Here is a 21267-nt window from a genome sequence, read left to right as displayed (position 1 = left end):
CATGAAAATAGAGATGCTTAAGTTTTAAATGTGCTGCTGTCAAGGACAGTATACTATCATGATCATTGGGGGCCACATGGTGCACAGGATGGGGGGTGGGGCAATCTCTCTCTATGTTTTGTGACATTTTAAGACATCCGTTCAAACATCATGAAAAGATGGTCAAAAAGCAAACTGGCCAAGAGGCCAATAGCAACACTGAAGGACAAAGTCCATGCCCAGCTACGTTCGGAGCAAACTGGGGCCAGATGTGTCAATGTGGACAAGAAAATGGAGATACTGCCAATGAAAACTGTTTTTATTGCATCGACAAAGCTTTTACATTACACCGCAGTGTGGTGCTGTTTCATATCAGCCTTATATTTATACCCATGTCACAATGTGAAATCATGTTTTTAAAAGTACAAATTTTTAAGTAAGCAGTGGTGAGTTTAAATGATGCTTAATTACTGAAGTGAATAAGTGCATCTGGGGATAAATGACAGGCATTGGAGAATGTATTGAATTACTTGATACATTCAAGTGAGAGGCACTTTCAAAAATAATTATACACTGTGAAAACTAGTGATCTAACATTTGTATCTTAGTACAAGTAAATAATCATGTAACTTGAAAAGAATGCATAGACAGACATTCGTAAAGTATACTGACAAGGATATCTTACAGTAGACTGTCATTAGTTATGCATCAGACGCAATACTTTGGCAAAGGTTCAATTAATCATTTCACATCCAAATACTTACTACAAAGTTAAATATAAGGCCTCCAGGTTTTTGACCAGTCTGTCAAATATAATCCAAGTCTAAATACTGTCATTATTTCATTTATAAAACTATGTTGTAAAATACGAATGAAAGTAAAATAACAAATAAATTGCTAAATCTGTAAAAAATATATTTTTCCCACACTTCCATTGCAGTCTCACTGCTTTCATTTCAAAACCATTAATATTGCAAATACTTTCATGTGATTGTGACACATTTACACATTAACCTTTTTCAAAAATGCTTTCTCACATAACATTTGCATAGAGATTTTTGTAAAAAGCATAGATTGTGTTCACTTTCAACAATCTAAATTCTAAATTTGAGATATGAAGGCAGGAGTTTAATGATGTTTTTTTTTTTATGAAGGCACATGGCATGTCCGCAGATCATACAATTAGAATAATAGTAATAAAAAAAACTATAAAGTGAGCCCAATAATTTGAAACGTAAATAATCAAATAGCAAATAAAAGAAAGCACAGATGCCTTGGTAAGGATTTAAGGCATACACATCAATTTCTGTATCAAGGTTAATCACTGGTATTACAACACATTTGACTTTGACATTTAAAGACAAACTCAGAATGATCGTTTTGGAATGAGGGTTGCCCCCCCCCGCCCTCTCCTGAGGATTCCGTGGAACACCATTGCACCAGTGATTTTCTCACTGTTCCTGACCATCTTCCCGCAGCTCTGAGGGTAGAAACTTATACTGCTGTTGCCTGATCATCGCTAGCCTCTTCCTGGCCTCATCCAGCTCCCTTTCTTTGCGAAGCATTTCCTCCTGTGCAGCGATGATCTGCAATGCAACACAATGAAATCTCATTATTCAACCAAAATACTTACATGTAAGGTTTAACTGATAATAATAATTAACTAATAATAATAATTAATAATAATAACTTTGAGAAAAATTGTCAATCGTTTGTCTATGTGAAGCCCTTTGAGACTGCTTGTGATTTAGGGCTATACAAATAAACTTGACTTGACATGAAGATAAGGACTGACAATATGTGAATACCTGTAAAAATTCTAGATGGATTATTTGTGTCTGCTACTGGTCACTGGAACAACATGAATTAATGGAACCCTGTCTTGTGATTTGTTGCGGCTGTGAAACCTTTTTGATTCTGATTATGTCAAGAATTTGTGTTGACAACCAGGTGAGGAGTACAGAGAAGATTGTGTTTTGCCTACAATCAATCATAGTCAGATGTATGGATACATGAGCACTGCAAGAACTATGAACCTCAATGACGTGCATGAGGAGTGACTAAATTTGTGCCCTCTGAAAACATTGCTATATTCAACATTTTTGGCTGTTACAAATGTATGTCTGATCATTGTCTCCATTACAGCACACCTGACCTCGTCTTAACTCGGGCTGTTACTATGGAATATTCCATCAATTAATAAAAAAATCATAAAATTTAATCTTGCATAAAAGTGTGTTAAAAATTATTTTGTTTTCCATATCCTGTTTATCAACAAATTAGTGCTAGTTTTTTAGTATTATTTAGTGAATAAAAACAACTAAACAACAATTAAATAATATCACAGAAAAGGTAATGTACTCAAACCTTTTGATTGTGTTACTGGTGCGGTGATTGTTTAAAGCTTTTAAACCGCAGTCTGTTTTCATGAATGACTACAAAAAACAATTAATGTTGAAAGGCTACCATTAAGCAATTTGTCCAATTTTAAGTTGAAAAACAGGTATAAATGCTTATTCAACTAGAATTGGTTGGTGTTTATTATTTGATAACTGATTACATGTTGATTAATTAATTCATTTGGAGCTCCACGGCTAACCTGTGGAAGACCATCAATTGTTCACGCTGATATTTGATCATCAATCGGAACGAGTTGAATGTCTCTCGTTCAACTAACCTGAGCAATACCTCCGACCATCTTGCTCTTGACCACCACTGCTTGGTCATCCTGAGCATCAAACGCTGCTTTCTGTGCTGCCTTTACCAGGTTATCGGAAGCTCTCTTCACAGCATTTCCAGCAGCCTACAGAAATACATACATTGGTTAACACAAAGTCCACACCACAGGTGGCATTTAAAAAAAAAAAAAAAAAACGTATGTCTATCGCAACTTTTAATGAAGGCCATCTGTTTTGATAATGACGTACTTTCAGGGAAACGAGTGAACATATTTAAAGGTTAGACTCTTGTGAGCAGCAACTCCTTAAAAGGAAAGGGACCAACCACTTTTGCTCTTAGACTTGAAAATCATAACAAAGGAAAAAGTGTGGTCTGCACTCAAAGCCAAACATTTCTCTCATTGGTTAAGGAAGTGGAGCTTTCTCCTTTTGTGGCACTGTGGGCTGGAGCAGACGCTGAGCTAGCAGTAGATGACAGTCTTAAATACATTATATCATCATTTTATTTCATTCTGGGTTAGAATGTTACTGTTAATCAGACCCTGACATGAACTTTCAACAGCTGTACGCCTACACTGAGGTTTACTCTCTAACCTAGGAGGGTCAAAGTTCAACAATAAACCTGGTGTCAAGAATGACTTTACGTGAGTGTTACAAGAATTTTGTCACAGCTATCATAAAACATACCGTAAGTTTCGGACTATAAACCTCGACTTTTTTCTCACATTTTGAATAGTCCGGTGCGGTTTATATAGATTTTTTTTTCCGTGTAATTTACACAAAGAAGAGACAGAACGAGATCAATACGGACATGACTGAAAGGAAGCTTTTATACACAAACCGTCATTACGGGGGACAAAAGGATTTTTTTCTGTGATTTTTGTGATGACTTGATCACTTTTATACACTCATAAAAAGGCTGTGGACCGCTGTTGTGCGGCACCGCTTTGCTGGGCGGAGGGATATGTGACACTACTGGGGAGTAAAGTGGTGTGTTGATCGCATGTCCATCCGCCAGGCAATTAGTGCCGTATAATTCACATAAAGAAGAGACAGAACGAGATCAAGACGGACATTACTGAAAGGAAGCTTTGATGCACAAACCGTCATTATGGGGGACAAATGAAATGCATATGATACCGCTTTTAAGTTAAAGGTAGTCGATGTTGATGACATCATGTTGCGTCACCCTTTTCTTTATTTCCCGGTCACATCTACTCTTGAGCTATACGTGTCGATCACTAGTTTAATGTAACTTAGCGCTTCGCGCATGACTAAAATGAGCATAAACAGACCCTCATCACGGAAAATGCTAGAAGAAATGGATAAAAGCGACAATGAAAGAGAGACTGACCGAGTGTGTGGCGAAGGATATCTGACGCTGTTCCAATCGGACACTGAGGAGGAAGACTTCGATGATATCAGTGCACAGGAAGAAGATGAAGATAGCTTTCAGTGACTTTTACTGTTATTTTTTTTAACCAGCCCTATTAGTGCTGTGCTACGATGTAGCAGATTTTTTACCCCCGCGTCTCGGTGACTTTTACTGGTATGTTTGTTTTAATCCAGCCCTATTACTGCTGTGTTACTTCCGTGTTGCTGCGGTATTACTGCCGCATCACAGGCAGTGTTTCGAAAGAAATGTTAAGGTATGTTATTAAAACTTAAAAAAGGCTTTCTGTGTACCGTCTTTCTTTGTAAATAACTCGTGTGTACACTTTCGTGTCGCTGCGGTACTACTGCTGCGTCACAGGCAGCGTTTAGAAAGACATGTACCATAATTTTCGGACTATAAATCGCAGTTTTTGTCATAGTTTGGGTGGGGGGGCGACTTATACTCAGGAGCGACTTATATGTGATTTTTTTCTAAAATTTTCAAAATTAAAGAATCCGCGATGTAGTGAAACTGCGAAAAACTAACCGCGATGTAGCAAGGGATTACTGTCATTTGAACTGCAAGTGACGTCACCCGTGCCGCGCGGGGGTTGTTTACATAAAAGACAAAGGATTTGATCACGGGATGACGAAGGGCCCCACGTACTACCGGCATCATTAACGGCTTTGTTTGTAAGTGACATGGAGGACAAAGAGTTTGAAGGATTTAATGATTTGGAGTGACACAGAAGGTTTGAAAAACTATTATGGCTTTTACGGAGGCCCGGTCCTTCTCGACGGGAGCTCTCTCTCACTTTCGTGGATGAAAGTCGGGGGCCGGCGCTCGGCCGGGTGGCTGTCCGGGGACGGTGGGTAGGGCTCGGACATGGCTTTTACGCACGCCCGGTCATACTCTACGAAGCTGTCTTTCACCTCTGTGGATGGAAGTCAGGGGCCGGCGCTCGGCCGGGTGGCTGTCCGGGGACGGTGGATGGGGCTCGGACATGGCTTTTACGCACACCCGGTCCTATTTATGGAGCTGTCTTCCACCTCCGTGGCTGGATGTTCAGTAGTTGTTGGCTCGTTGAACTCTTGTTTTGTTATATAAAGAGCCGTTTACCAAACCCACGTCTTTCTTGGTATTTTGTTAACGCTACAACATAGTTATGTACTAGATCGCTGCATCCCACGTGCGCCATTGTTGACATGAAGAACGAGGAATTTGATCGATGGATTTAATGATTTGAAGTGACACAGATGGTTTGATAATGTTGTTGTAATACGATAGTTATTTAAAATATACAATATATACCGTTATATAGGTCTGTGGTATAATTAGAAATGCAATTTGCAACGGGTCCGACGTCAGCATATGCGGCACATAGGCGGCATTGTTTACATAAAGCACGATCGATAGATTTAATGAATTGGAGCGACACATATGGTTTGATAATATTTTTACTATATGATAGTTATTTAAAATATACTTTATATATCGTTATACGGGTCTGTGAAATAATTTGAAATGCAAATCACGACGAATCCGAGGGCGAGCGTACTCTACATTGTTTACCTAATAGACGATGGATGGATTTAATGATATGGAGTGACACAGATGGTTTGATAATGTTGTTGTAATATGATAGTTATCCGAAATATACTTTATATATCGTTATATGGATCTGTGGTATAATTAGAAATGCAAACAAATAAACAAATAGTCCGACGTCAGCATATGCGGCGCATACGCGTACTGCAGCATTGTTTACATAAAGCACATCGATGGATTTAATGAATTGGAGTGACACAGATGGTTTGATAAACGTGTTATTTATGTAATACCTACTTGAATAACTCTGAATGTTACGTCAGGCCCGTTCTCAGCTCCTCGTTTGTGTACATGTTACGTTAGCATACCGTATCGTTTAGCCTGTTGTTGCTGGTTCATGTCTGTTTTCGGTGTTGGATTTTGACAAATACATTCACCCTAAAAGTGCGACTTGTACTCCGGAGCGACTTATATATGTTTTTTTTCACTTTATTTTGCATTTTATGGCTGGTGCGACTTATACTCCGGAGCGACTAATAGTCTGAAAATTACGGTATGTTATCAAAACTTTAAAAAGGCTTTCTGTGTTCTGTCTTTGTAAAAAAAAACAGTGCGGCTTATATAAGAAAAAAGCTAAAATATCGCTGAATTTCAGCGGGTGCGGCTTATAGTCTGGTGCGGTTTATAGTCCAAAATTTAAGGTATATTGACTATATTCCATTACAGGATGTAATTCACCCTTTATCCAATGGTTACACTCACACCAGGCCAGTTCTACTACATTTTGACGAGATTCCTATGCAGTCCTGTCACCCGGTGGCATAGCAAACTGGGCCGTATATCAGTCACACTTCATAGAAAAAAGAAGGGGAAACAAATAATTTTAGTCACGCTTCATAGAAAAAAGGAGAAAAAAAAATAATTTTACAGAAAATGTTTCAAACGACAGCCATACAAGATGGGGAGATTAGCATTAAAAAGCGTCATTGCAAAGTGAAGGGACAAGATGCTGCTAATAGTGTAAACATAGGTCAGTGGGCTAATGTTTCCAGTTCTGGGTGCCATTGCTTCTTGACTGGTGGATTGTTTCCAAGCTCTTCCTAAACGTATGGGAATTACTGGGGTAGCAGCTGCAGGCCCAGAAGAGGAGGGGGATAAGCCACTGCTGATTGGATCTGAGAACACGAGCTGGCTGGAACTGGCTGATGTGCACTCAGCTAAGATACACAGTCATAAATAAATATAACATTTAGAGGTGTTTGCTATGACAGGAGATAGCTGCACTTTCAATGTCTTGGAAGTAACTACAGTTTCAGTTTGACGACTCGATCAGTGGTACTTTAACTTAGAAGTGCCCCAAACCCAAAGAATTGGAAAAAAACACTTAAGAGAAACCTCAGTTGACTAGCAAATAGGTTTAAAAACACATTTTTTTTGCTTGATTCATGGACTGTACTTCCCGAACTCCACGTGCAACCCTCAGTTTTTCTTTCACTCACATACCTCATTTGCTCGCTGCATCACATATTTCATGTACTGAACACGCCTCTCCCCCAATTGGCGGGGGAAGTACAAGTCATTGTGATATTAGGAAACTTTTTCTTTTTTAAGGAATGTAACCTAACCTCCACTAAAGACAGACAAATAGCCACTTGCTACAGCGGCCAGCACCTGCTGTTCAGCGTAGACTCAAGGAATGAGTTACAAAGAGAGGTAGCTGCTATTTACTGTCATGCTATTTAAAGGCACATCGCACCAATGTAATACAGAGTATGTGCGTGTGTGTATGTGTGATTTGAGTTACGCAAGTGGTGCTTGAACAAATAAAATTTGTACTTAAACGCATTATTGTATATTTTAAATGATACTTTTCCCACTCCAGAAAAAGTATAACTACATTGGAACATTAAGTTGAAGTTGTGTTTTCACCTTTCGTTTCCTTAAAAAAAAAAAAAAGAAGAAAAAAAAAGGGCACCGTATTTTCCCCCAAAAATTATAAAATACCTGGACCTCAGGTGCCAGGCCAGATAACTGACTATTGGTTATATTTTGATTTTTATTTAAATTTGTTTTGCCCACATTTCCATGTAAATGGTCACCATCATTAATCCTGCACTTTAAACCTGTTTTTCAAAAATGACATGCGAGGGATTACCACAGTATATACTGGCATGCAGCTCTAACCTGAAGCCTCTTCATGGTCTGAGAGTCTTGGTCAGCCTTGACCTTGCAGGCCACCAGAAGCTGAGCAGTGGAGGCTGCCACCTGCTTGGCAGAAGATATGAGCTTCTCCTCACTTGCGTGTCCCTGAACCGCTGAGTTGGCAGCCTCACAAAGATTGTTGGTAGCAGCAGCAACCATTCGAGCCTGATGAGTCAAAGGTATCGCCATGTTATAGTTGGCTAGTAGATTTTTTGCTACAGTATTAAAAGCTGGATGCAGAAGACTCACAGCAGAAATCAGACCCTGAGACCACTGTCCATCATCCACTGCATTGGCTGGAATAGCTCCCACCTGTAAATTTGTCAAACACATCAGAATAGCATGTTGTTATAATGTTTACATATTCTATTGCTGAGCAATGAATGATTGACCAATCATAGTTAATATTAAGATTTTAAAATTAAAACTTAAATGAAGGTCGATTTTAGGGCATATGAGCATGTTGATGGTAAATTCAATTGAGGGGACAAAAGTCAAAATGAAAGGAAGTACCGTAATTTTCGGACTATAAATCGCTCCGGAGTATAAATCACACCAGCCATAAAATACACAATAAAGTGAAAAAAAAATTAGTCGTATATAAGTCGTACCGGAGTATAAGTCGCACTTTTGGGGCAAATTTATTTGTCAAAATCCAACACCAAAAACAGACATGAATTAGCAAAAACAGGCTAAACGATACGGTATGCTAACGTGACATATACACAAACAAGGAGCTGAGAACGGGCCTGACGCAACATTCAGAGTCATTCAAGTAAGTATTACATAAATAACATGTTTATCAAACCATCTGTGTCACTCCAATTCCTTAAATCCATTGATCGTGCTTTATGTAAACAATGCCGCGTATGCGCCGCATATGCTGACGTCGGACCCGTTGCAAATTGGATTTCTAATTATACCACAGACCCATATAACGGTATATATAGTATATTTTAAATAACTATCATATTACAACAACATTATCAAACCATCTGTGTCACTCCAAATCATTAAATCCATCGATCAAATTCCTCGTTCTTCATGTAAACAACGGCGTGCGTGGGCTGCAGCGATCTAGTATATAACTATGTTATAGCGTTAACAAAGTACCAAGAAAGACATGGGTTTGGTAAACGGCTCTTTATTTAACAAAGCAAGAGTTCAATGAGCCAACAACTACTGAACTTCCAGCCACGGAGGTGGAAGACAGCTCCTTAAATAGGAGCGGGCGTGCGTAAAAGCCATGTCCGAGCCCTATCCACCGTCCCCGGACAGCCACCCGGCCGAGCGCCGGCCCCTGACTTCCATCCACGGAGGTGAAAGAGAGCTCCCGTCGAGAAGGACCGGGCGTGCGTAAAAGCCATAATAGTTTTTCAAACCTTCTGTGTCACTCCAAATCATTAAATCCTTCAAACTCTTCGTCCTCTGTGTCACTTACAAACAAAACCACTAATGATGCCGGTAGTATGTGGGGCCCTTCGTCATCTTCATCATCCCGTGATCGAATCCTTTGCCTTTTATGTAAACAACCGCCGCGCGGCACGGGTGACGTCACTTGCAGTTCAAATGACAGTAATCCCTTGCTACATAGTGGTTTGTTTATCGCGGTTTCACTACATCGCGGATTTTTGAATTTTAAAAATTTGTGAAAAAAGTCACATATAAGTCGCTCCTGAGTATGTTGCCCCCCCACCCAAACTATGACAAAAACCGCGACTTATAGTCAGAAAATTACGGTATATGTTTTTATCATTACAGTTCAGTAGTTGTTGGCTCGTTGAACTCTTGTTTTGGTAAATAAAGAGCCGTTTACCAAACCCACGTCTTTCCTGGTACTTTGTTAACGCTACAATATAGTTATATACTAGATCTGTGCGGCGCACGGCGTTGTTGACATAAAGGACGAGGAACTTGATCGATGGATTTAATGATTAGGAGTGACACAGATGGTTTGATAATATTGTTGTTATTTAAAATATACTTTATATATCATTATATGGGTCTGTGGAATAATTAGAAATGCAACTTACGAGTCCGACGTCAGCGGCGCGGCGCATATGCGGCGCATACGTGGCATTGTTTACATTCAGGACGATCGATGAATTTAATGAATTGGAGTAACACAGATGGTCTGATAAACGTTTTATTTATGTAATACTTATTTGAATAACTCTGAATGTTACGTCAGGCCCGTTCTCAGCTCCTCGTTTGTGTATATGTCACGTTAGCATACCGTATCGTTTTGCCTGTTGTTGCTGGTTCATGTCTGTCCTTGGTGTTGGATTTTGAAAAATGATTTTGCCCCAAAAGTGCGATTTATACTCCGGTGCGATTTATACTCCGGAGCGACTTATAGTCCGAAAATTATGGTAGATAGTCTTCACGATAGTATTTGTGAAATTTATAATTTGGGGCTTTGTGATCACAGATCCCTGATGAGTAATAAAAATGGATTCTGTTCTCCCTTGCCCAGACGCAGGTCACAGGGGGCCCCCCTCTGAAGCCAGGCCTGGAGTTGGGGCTTGAAGGCGAGCATTTGGTGGCTGGGCCTTCACCCATGGGGTGGGTGAATTGGATGGGTGGGTGGATGGATGGATGGGCTTTGTGTCGTGAGATGCCCAGATACGAATTTGATTTGAAGTGGAAAGTAATGTGTTGCGATAGCCATACCTTTCCTTGAGCCACCAGCTCCCTCTGTGCTGCTGAAGCAGCTTTGACGAGAGCACTGGTGGCGGCGGCAATTGACTTGGCGGCCTCTAGAATTTGCTCCTCAAAGTTCAAGCTCTCATCTGCTTCCTGTTGAATGAAAGTGAAACCAACAGTCAATAAACACATAATGTGTGCAACAGCTGCAATGAGCTGTGAAGCAGTTGTTAAAACATAAAGGTGCCCTCATTTGGCAAAACTACAGACAGGGGTCAAGAATAACAAGATGAAAGCTATACATACAATTTGTCACATTGTTTTTTACTACTACCACAACTACTGCTACTGCTACTAATTGCTATAATAATGATAATACAAATATTATTATTATTAATACTGCATAAAAAACCTTGGGTTTGGTCCTGGGTCTGAGCTGCTCCAGTTTCTTGGCAGCTGCTTCAATGGCTGCTGCTGCTCCAAGCAGCTCATTCTCAGCGATAACAGTAGGATCTTCAGGATCCACCCATTCTGTGCCTACAACACAATTACAATGTTTTCTGTACTTTGGAAGACATGGTACTAGCTTCCACCAACTTTACAAAAACACATTATATTACACTCTACACGCAGGGGTGTCAAACACATTTTTTGCGGGCCGCATTGTAGTCATGGCTTCTTTCGGAGGGCCATTATGACTGTCAACCCAAATAAATGTATGAGCACCTCATATTATATACAGTAAAAGTTACAAAACAAACTGACAAATAACTCATTTTCAAATCAGACAAGTAAAAACTGGTCAAATATTAAAAAAAAAAAGTATTAAAAGTGAAGACAATTTGCAATTCTAGTAATGACACGAATTTGATGCACAATTTGTCTTCGCGGGCCACATAAAATGATGTGTGGTGCTATACAGCTTAGTAAAGGATGCGTATGTCCGACTCATTCAAATGAAACAAAAAATTAAATTGTAAAGAAAAACAAGGAGCCAAGTTACAATATATGACCATTGCATTTTTATGTGCCGGGTACAATACCTTTCATGGCTTCTGCAGCCTGGATCAACTCAGTGACAGAGCCTGCAACCCTTTTGGAATAGTTGGCCAACTGCTGCTTCATATCATGTGAGGGCTTCTGGATAATCTGATTGAGGGGGGTAAAATTTCTTTTAATGTATCATTCACATACTGATCAATCTGTAATTTTGCATTTCTTGTATGATTTTCACACAGTCATTTGGGCAAGTACTTTTTCTAGCATTTAATTTTTATACAATTTACCCAACAACTTATTCTGGACTATCCTGTGAGCTGCTTGGTTTATGCTTTGTGTGTTTCACCAGTGTTCTCACACTGGGCAACATAGTATTTTTTATTATTTATTTTAATATTCCTTGTTAATTCTCTGAATTAATCATGACCTCAATCATTCAACACCTCCAGTATCAGTAGCACCATATTATGGAACTTTTACCATGCTTCTGTTCACAGTAGGTTGGTTGTTTTATGTTACCCGCTATATTCCGTGACTATAAATAGCAGTACTCCTTTTGACGATCAAGATACAGGAGTCAATAATGTTATGATGTGGAAACCTAAATGGTGTAATATTTTGCTCACTCATTCCTTAAAACATTTAGTATTTATCTGATTAAGTGACCACGTCTTCACACATCATCTTCCTTTAGAACAGTGCTTCTCAAATAGTGGGGTGCGGCGCGATACCAAGTGTGACACCAGGGAACATACTTTTCTTTTGGCTGTACTAGATTAAAGAATAACTAGACATCCACTGCAGTAGGTGGGAGTGGCGGTATCACTGGAAGAGTGTGCGCAAGGAGTAGTCGCTCTACAGTGTAGAGCGCACGGAACATACGCACACACAGCACAGAGCAGGCGATAAAAAGTGCAGTGGGACACCATCGAAAAATATTGAACAGGGTTGAAAAAAAACGGCGGAGAGAGACGGAGATAAGAGAATTGAGAGTCACACGAAAGCTAAGACAAGGAAATATGACGAAGCGTACATAGCGCTCCACTTCAGTATGACTACGATGGGAGACGAGGAAAGATCGGTGTGTTTACTGTGCCTTACAATGTTGGCAGCGGACAGAATGAAGCCAAATAAATTAAGGCAGCACTTAGTATGAAGTCATTGCACCCCAATCACGCTGATAAGATGCATGAGGTTTTTCAGCGAAAACAGGCTGAATATTGCCAACAATCATCCCACTTTGTGAATGCTACTTCAGTCAATCAGAGCTGATACTACCTGCATCCGTGGAATGCTGCCTCATTTTTATTAAAAAACAGCACAAATTGTTTTATTCATTTTTTTATAGGTTAAAATGTTTTATACATTGTGCTCCTGAGTTAATGTTGCTGATTACTTTGAATTGAATATTATTTATTGCTGTTATTTAATATTAGGTATGTTTATTATTTTTTATTATTATTTCATTTTTTTTCAGCATAAAATGGCAGTTGGTCAAGAATGTTTATAGTTTGAATAATTATAATTTATTTTTTAATTTAAGGAAAGGTGATGCACTTTGCATCTGTTCTGTTACAGACAAAAACAAAACAATGCTATTAATAAAGTTATTCTTTATTATAAGTTGATCTTTCTTCTTTATTTATTTTTTTATTTTCTTTAATGTTAATAACATGGGGGGCACAAAATGTTTTCCTTCTCCCTGGGGGGGAAATCACAGAAAATAATTGAGAAGCACTGCTTAAGAACAACATGCGAGTTGACACCCATCAAACAGAACGTATCATATGATGCCAATTTTCTTAATTCAGTTTAAGAAATGTGTCAGGGCAACTATACTTGCAGCAGGGATATTTATTTGACTTTCTGTTGGTGTCCTCAAACTGTCCTAGGTAGACATGCACTATTCAGGTTGGAGAAGTGTCTGACAGCTGCAAAGTATTAAGTAGGCTCAGCCACTACCCGGGTCAGATGTGTTGTCATGACAAGATAGAGGTGCGGACGCAATAGTACAGGAACGCAAGCAACAAGCCAAACCATTGCAAATGCCAGGTCACACACAAACTCACACACAGTACACAAATAAAGTAACACACTCAAACTGAGATGAAAACAGTTCTAGAGAACTCAAAAATCATTGTTGTATATACCGGAAATTCAAGAAGGAAATTTGTAAATTTAATGTCTCTCTTTAAGTGATGAGTATAATTATGCTGACGGGTAAGATCTCTAATACGCCATGAGCTCCTGAAAGGACATAAACAAAATATAAACCACGTTACTAAGCAACATGTTGAGAACCTCAGGGTAGTTCTGTTCCCGAACCAGAGTGACTGGATAGAGACAACGTGGTTAATCCATTTCAACAGTCTGGAACTAAAGCAGATCACATCTATCAAAAGTCCGACCACGTGACCACGGATTTTAAGTGTATGTAATTATATTTTTTATCAACACAAAAAAGCCAAACTGAACTGATTTAATAGGAAGATCTAAAAGAAATATAAGATTACCCGTTTCTACATCTATCCATTCATCCACCCATCCATTTTCGAAACTGCTTATCCTCACAAGCGTTGCGGGTGTGATGGAGCCTACCCCAACTGTCTTAGTAGGTGAGAAACACCCAAAACTGGTCACACTGCACAACCACACCTAGGGACAACGTGGAGTGGTCAATCATGCAAGTTTTAGGAATGTGGGCGGAAACTGAAGTACCTGGAGGAAAACCACGCGGGCACGTAATATGCAAACTCCATACAGGAAGGCCAGAGGCAGAATCAAACCCTGGACCTCAGAACTGTGAGGCGGACATGCTAACCAGTGTATCAATGTGCCGCCCAAGGTCAAAACTTTTATTATCTAATCTTGTATGGATTAATGTGAGAAGGGGCCTCCATCTTGGTGTCATTTGTGACTGAAAGAAACCTTGTAGAGATAAATAAATCCATGAGAAAAGAATTTCTGACTAAAGTACATGACCTGTTCGATATCCTACACTGCCTTTCTCATGAATAATGTTGAATTTGCATTCTGACTCATTTGGCTATGGCAGGTCATATATTGAATATAAAGTGTACCGTAATTTTCGGACTATAAGTCACGTTTTTTGTCATAAATAGGGTGGGGGGGCGACTTATACTCAGGAGCGACTTATGTGATTTTTTTTCACAAATTTTCAAAATTCAAAAATCCGCGATATAGTGAAAGAGAGATAAACGAAAGGGATTACTGTCATTTGAACTGCAAGTGACGTCACCCGTGCCGCACGGCGGTTGTTTACATAAAGGACAAAGAATTCGATCACGGGATGACGAAGGGCCCCACGTACTACTGGCATCATTCGCGGCTTTGTTTGTAAGTGACACAGAGGACGAAGAGTTTGAAGGATTGAATGATTTGGAGTGACACAGAAGGTTTGAACATTTATTATGGCTTTTACGCACGTCCGATCCTTCTCGACGGGAGCTCTCTTTCACCTCCGTGGATGGAAGTCGGGGGCCGGCGCTCGGCCGGGTTGGCTGTCGGGGACGATGGATGCGGCTCGGACATGGCTTTTACGCACGCCCGGTCCTATTCTATGGAGCTCTCTTCCACCTCCGTGGCTGGAAGTTCAGTAGTTGTTGGCTCGTTGAACTCGTTTTGTTTAATAAAAAGCAGTTTACCAACCCCACATCTTTCCTGGTACTTTGTTAATGCTACACTATAGTTATATACTAGATCTCTGCAGCGCACGCGCTCCGTTGTTGACATAAAGAACGAGGAATTTGATCGATGGATTTAATGATTTGGAGTGACACAGATGGTTTGATAATATTGTTGTAATATGATAGTTATTTGAAATATATCATAATAATATTGAAATATTTATGTAATACTTACTTGAATAACTCTGAATTTTACGTCAGGCCTGTTCTCAGCTCCTCGTTTGTGTATAAGTCATGTTAACATACTGTATCGTTTAGCCTGTTGTTGCTGGTTCATGTCTATTTTTGGTGTTGGATTTTGACAAATACATTTGCCCCAAAAGTGCGACTTATACTCCGGTGTGACTTATATATGTTTTTTTTCACTTTATTGTGCATTTTATGGCTGGTGCGACTTATACTCCGGAGCGACTTATAGTCCGAAAATTACGGTAATTAAGAAGTTACAACTTGAAGGATTATGTTTGATCATTATCATTTCTCAAAGATCTCTTACATTAGTTGAGTTCAACTTTGACTCCATGTCCAAAAGCAGGAATACTCTGACATCAACAAACATGCTGTTAACAGACATTATTAACTAAGTGGATTTCAACCGATGCAACTCACACTTATTCTATTTAGACATGTTGCATACTCACCGGCTATGCACATATATCAACGAACCACAAGTTTAAATACAATAAACATTTGCATGGAATGGGGAAGAAAGAAAGCAAGAAAGAGAGAAAGAATAAAAGAAAGACCGAGAGAAAAGAAAGAAAGAACATTATTAAACAAATGATCTTCTGCATGACAAAAAAAAATGGGTAAGTTAAATCTGAAATCACTCTTGAGCCTTGGGTGATTTTGACCAAAACAGAATCAAAAGTATGTTGACAATACACCAGGGAACTATAAAATGTGGAGACTTATTTCCTTTGCAACAGAAAAAAATGTATTTTAAACAAGGAACCATGAGTCCCTCTAATCCTAACAGAATCAAGGCAAAGGTTTCCCATCCCTACTTACAACTAGTACATGCTCCAGGAGTCCCAGATATCCTGTTGCACATTCGTTTCCATAGCGCAGGGCTCTCGTCTGGACCTCCTTATTGACTTCCGAATGGTAGGCAGCTTGCTAAATGGGAAATGAAAAGAATCAACATTTTTATTGACTGACAGTTCAGATTCAAGAGAATAAAGTTTAAGTGTGCATGAAAGTGGTTCAAAGGAAGTAAGGAAGGCAGGAAAGAACAAAAGAAAGAAAGAAAGAAAGAAACAGACAACTGCCGCTTTAGCTAACTTTCCAAATCACCCATATGAGGTTTTTCAATGACCTTGCAGGAGTGTAGCATGTCAGCAATGGCCCTTCTGCTAAGGTTAGCAGTGGCAATGATGTCCTCTTGGCGGCAGGAGTTCCCAGCAGCCACTGCCTTAGCTGTTGCCATGGTGATTCCTTTAGTCATGCGAATGAACTCCTCAGGTGTGGTCGTCTTCGCTGGTGGGTCTGAGCTGCTGAATGTCTGTCATTTATCCAACACACAGGTGTAAAAAGTGCATTCTTTAATTTTTTTTTATGGATGATAGCAATTAATCAAACCCATTAATCTAAACTATTAGGATCATGAGCGTGCAGGTTTTTTATGCATATAAAATTTGGAGGTGGCCCTAAAACCTCTGATGCCATTAAACTGTAATAAATCAGAATCAGAATCTGTGCTGCATACAGTATTTTTCTATACTGTATTTACCACCAGTTGATTGTCTTTTGGGATATAATTAAGGAGCAAGCTAGTCAATGCCCTAAATAGTTTTTTTCTGGTTTTCAGGGAGAAGATGGCAGATGCGCATAAAACACGGACAATCAAAATTTCCATTTTCAAAAGTGTCATTACGAACAGCGAGCTCCTGTCTGATGTGTTCAATAGTGGCTTCCAAAGCTCTGGTCCCCTTCGTGGCTTCATCCTCAACAGCCTTTACCGTCTTCAAGAGCGATGTAACATTAGTCACCATCACCTGTTGCAGACCAAGATTATTATATGGATTAAAAGGTCAGAAAGAAAATACCACTCATGAATGCTAGTAACCGAATATCTCTTCATTTCATTCCAGTGAACACAGTGCCACATCATTAGCAGCCAGGCAACCTTTTGTCTGAATCGAATTTTACAGCGCTGAGGGGTATATCAAGGTCCCAAATAGGTATCTTGCATGTTCACTCCAATACAATGTGTGTGCTGTCAGTAGACATATAGTGGATTATCAACTAAGATTGCAATCTTTTACGAAGACGCCAAATAGCTGGCAATAACTGCATGATCACTCACTAACATGTTGCATTAACTGTTGACAACAGGTGTAATTGTTGCAGACCATAAAGAAAAGAGGGTTTTGCATTTTAGATAGGTTTGATGGTTATTCCAAATGGGAGAGCGCCAAAAGCCTAGTAGTAAACCTACATTTATGTCCATGTCTCGTGTGAATGTGGCTTTTGTCTTTTACCTTGGCAGAATTCTTAAGATGGAGCATGCTGGGATCATCATGAGGTTTGCCTGCAGCTGCCTTGGTGGTGCTGATGAGGTTGCCCAGAGCTTTGGCCACATCTTTCACTGCATTGATAAGGACCACCTGTGGAGTCAACATAATAGATATTTTTCAAGTTACATTTTCAACATTTCCCACTTAATATTTCAGTTTTTTGTTTTCATTACAGTTGTGTTTGTTCTACCGTAATTTGGTCTACTTATAATTTGTAGATCTAGAGCAGGGTTGGACAACTCCAGTCTTTGAGGGCCAGATGTTAAAAATGTTTCCCTTCTCCAACACACCAGAGTCAAATGATCAGCTCATCACCAAGCTGCGCAGAAGCCTAAGAATGTTCATTTGAATGAGATGTGTAAAGAGGAGGGAAATATCTAAGACCAGAAAAGTTCTTTAGTCCGCTTGTTTTGTCCGGACCAAACGCGGTCTTAATGTTTTTTTGTTTGGTGTGGTTCCTTTTCAGACATTCTGCAAGTGAAATATACACATCCACGCTTGTGACGATCTGTGCTCCCATTAAACAACAATGACCAGGGTGGCACACAGAGCACAGACCCGGAAATGGAGGAAAACATGCTAGTCTTACGTGCTGCGCTCCTGCTCTGCATATTTGTGCTGTTAGTTCGGATCTACGCTGTTTGTATTCACACCTGAAGCGAACCGAAATCCACTTTTTCAAGTGGCCACATAAAGGACAGGAATAACAATAGTGTGAAGGTCTTCACCTTCACACTAATAAAGTGAATGGAGTAGAATAACATAAGTGTGAAGGCCTTCGCCTTTTCACAATTATTCAGAGTACCTCAAAACTAGAGTGAGTACCAGTGACGTGCGGTGAGGTTCATGACTGGGGAGGCACTGACGTCGACCCCGGTAAAAATTGTCTGTGTCACAAAAAAGGTTAGGGGACGCTGCTCTAGTGTGGCTTATTCATTATTTAATTTGAACTATTCAAATTAAAATCTTATTAATTAATTCATTAAATTAACTAAAATTTCAGCAGTCTTCACACATAAAATCACTCAATAAAGCACATGAAATCAAAAACTTGTTTTCGAACGTGCGTACCACTCCATTTGCTCCGGAGTCCCGTTGACCGAATCAAACCTTTTTAACTCCGGAGTTGGTCTTCCTTTACTGATGACCTCCTGCTTCGACTGAAAATCCATAATTAAAAATCGTTTGGATATGTAATCCTCCATTGTAAAACGAAATGTAAAAACGGCGGGCGGTGGGGTAAACGACTGTAAAACGAAACAACCTGGACGACTGCTCCTCAGTAGTTCACTGTAAATTTGAACTGGAGATCTCTTATTCTACAGGTAGGCGCATGAAGCATCCAGAGATCACTAGCGTTCCCCTGCCATAAGGCTGGAGAACCTTTTTTTGTAGCCTCCGTAAGATCTCTTTTCAAAGCCGTTTTGTTCATCTCAAGAAACACGACGTTACAGACAGATGACAAAAAACACAAGATATTAAATACACCAGCTTAACTACGGAAATTAATTAATATAGCCACAGTGTTTGAACACCTAAAGAGCGACATAAAGACAGAGAGCAGTTCACTCTAACTGCATAGCCTGTCAACATAGGCAGCCGTGTGATTACGCAATCCTCAGAGGAGGCTCGACAGGACGTTGGCTCCTCCGAGCGAATAGTCTTCGGTTTTAAAAGAACTTTAAAAATTCTGCGATTTTGGTTCACAATGATACAAAATTATTGAGATTAAAAGGAAAATGACTTTATAATAAAAACAGTTGAATTTGTTATTCCTCTTCATGATGGCAGGGGAGGCGTCCCTGGTGAGTACAGACTAGGGACACGGTGAGCCAGTGCTGGCTGCGTTCAGAAATTAACGAGAGCTGAGTGCATCCTGTCTCTTCGAACACACTTACTCTCAGAGTAGTGCATGGTCAGAGTAGATTTCCAAACACACCCTCTTCTTGTTAACTCAGGTAAAAAATCCTTTAAATTGTCACAAGGCCAGAGGTGACTGTTCCTTCTCAGTTGCTGTCCCATGCCACTTTATTCGGTTCCCCCGAATGAAGGCAAACACTTGTACAGAAAAACACTGCCCGACTGATTTATCTTTTCTTAAAATTGATGTATCATTACTTTCACACACCTGAGTCTCTGGATCTTCAGAACCAAGGCTTGCAGCTCCTAGTTTGACCACATCAGCCAGTTTGGTAATGGTGTGCACAGAGGATTGGGCAGCCTGGGCCAGTTTTTCTTGACTGGCTCCAGCACCAGATACTAAAAGTTTGGTGTCCTCCACTAGAGCCTTAGCTGTCTTTAGGATGTATTCTCTGCAGTTGGTAAAACAAAAAGTCAGGAGCCTAATACACATATACAGTACAGGTATACACAATATAATTACAGAGAGAGAGAGTGATAGAGCGATAGAGAGAGAGAGAGAGACAGACAGACAGACAGACAGACAGACAGACAGACAGACAGAGGCAGTACCTCAATAAAAATAAATAAAATAAAATCGCAATACCCACTTGAACATTCTAAATTTGGAGAATTGGCAGCACATGGTCTTCACATTTATACAACACACGATCCTACATAATGCCACTACTGCTGTTTTAAAACAAGGGAAGCTCCTTGTATGTGTCATCCATTCAAAAATAGTATTGTGACTGAAACTACTGCTCACGACTAAAACAAGTCAGAATGGGTTCATCAACTTATGACACCAAAAATTGGTTGGTTATACCTAGCTGAACTACAAGAATTCTCATAAAACTTTAATTTGATCTGCTTTATTCCTGCCACTCACTAGTGATCAAGTCATGCGGAATTAACATCTCAAATGGCTTGAGAGCATTCTCAGCAACCGACCTTTAGCCTCCAAGATAACGGGAATGCTTGACAAGCCCACACAGTGAGCTTTAGAGAGACTACCTCCAGAATTTGGGAGTGGTGAAGAAGGAATGACCTGCCAGCTGTCCTGACCTTTATCCCAATGAACACTTGTGGGATCACCTTGGGTGTAACGTTCATGATCAAAACAAACATGTTGGCAGAGTTGCAACAATTGCTAGTTGAAGAATGGGCTGCCATCCATCCCACAATAATGTGTGCCCAGGCGGCTGACCAGCATGGACATGAGGTGCCAGGCTGTTGTAGCTGTGTATACTACGTCAACATACTAATCTTTCATCAGGGCATAATGTACATTTTTCCGCAAAATGAAAAGTGAAAAGGACCTGTGGTCTGCAAAGGTTTCTGCATTCTCTCTGTTTAGTGTCCCAGCAGTGGCAAACATGATGGTGGTGTCAAGATCAGCGATGATTCCAGACACAGCGCTGGCTGCGGTTATGCAAGCCTGGGTGCCACGGTTACCTGCCTGCAGGGCTGCCAGTACATGCGAAACCTATAGGAAGACCAATTAATTAGCACTGTTACAGAATTCTGATCGGATCGAGCAAATTTTTGGGATGTGGGAGGAAACCGGAGGACCCGGAAAAAAGCCACGCCAGCACGGGCAGAACATACAAACTCCACACAGGGAGGGCCAGAGGTGGAATCGAACCTGCACCCTCCGAATTGTGAGGTGGATATGCTAACCAGTATACAAAATATAATTACAAAGGTATGTT

At 40.0% G+C, this 21267-nt stretch overlaps 1 protein-coding gene across 4 annotated transcripts in view; it reads right to left on the bottom strand.

Annotated features, from left to right (window-relative positions):
- Window positions 1–280: 280 nt before the first annotated feature.
- The window catches only part of tln1 (talin 1), a 127860-nt gene continuing 106873 nt past the window's right edge, over window positions 281–21267 (bottom strand). For all 4 annotated transcript variants that reach the window (XM_085925665.1, XM_085925663.1, XM_085925664.1 and 1 more), the window contains 13 exons: window positions 20875–21041; window positions 19782–19965; window positions 17618–17743; window positions 17015–17131; window positions 16453–16638; window positions 16146–16253; window positions 11472–11577; window positions 10841–10965; window positions 10456–10581; window positions 8032–8094; window positions 7765–7947; window positions 2657–2782; window positions 281–1565 (listed from right to left, as the gene is read on the bottom strand). In XM_085925665.1, the coding sequence (XP_085781791.1) occupies window positions 1431–1565; window positions 2657–2782; window positions 7765–7947; window positions 8032–8094; window positions 10456–10581; window positions 10841–10965; window positions 11472–11577; window positions 16146–16253; window positions 16453–16638; window positions 17015–17131; window positions 17618–17743; window positions 19782–19965; window positions 20875–21041 (1752 nt within the window). In that variant the 3' untranslated portion in view covers window positions 281–1430. The remainder of the gene's footprint in view (window positions 1566–2656; window positions 2783–7764; window positions 7948–8031; window positions 8095–10455; window positions 10582–10840; window positions 10966–11471; window positions 11578–16145; window positions 16254–16452; window positions 16639–17014; window positions 17132–17617; window positions 17744–19781; window positions 19966–20874; window positions 21042–21267) is intronic.

This window comes from Syngnathus leptorhynchus, chromosome 12 (genome assembly GCF_054491065.1).
Source record: "Syngnathus leptorhynchus isolate UIUO chromosome 12, UIUO_Slep, whole genome shotgun sequence".
Lineage (NCBI taxonomy): Eukaryota > Metazoa > Chordata > Actinopteri > Syngnathiformes > Syngnathidae > Syngnathus > Syngnathus leptorhynchus.
Note: the sequence above shows the minus strand (reverse complement) of the source record. Positions and strands in the feature narration are given on the sequence as shown.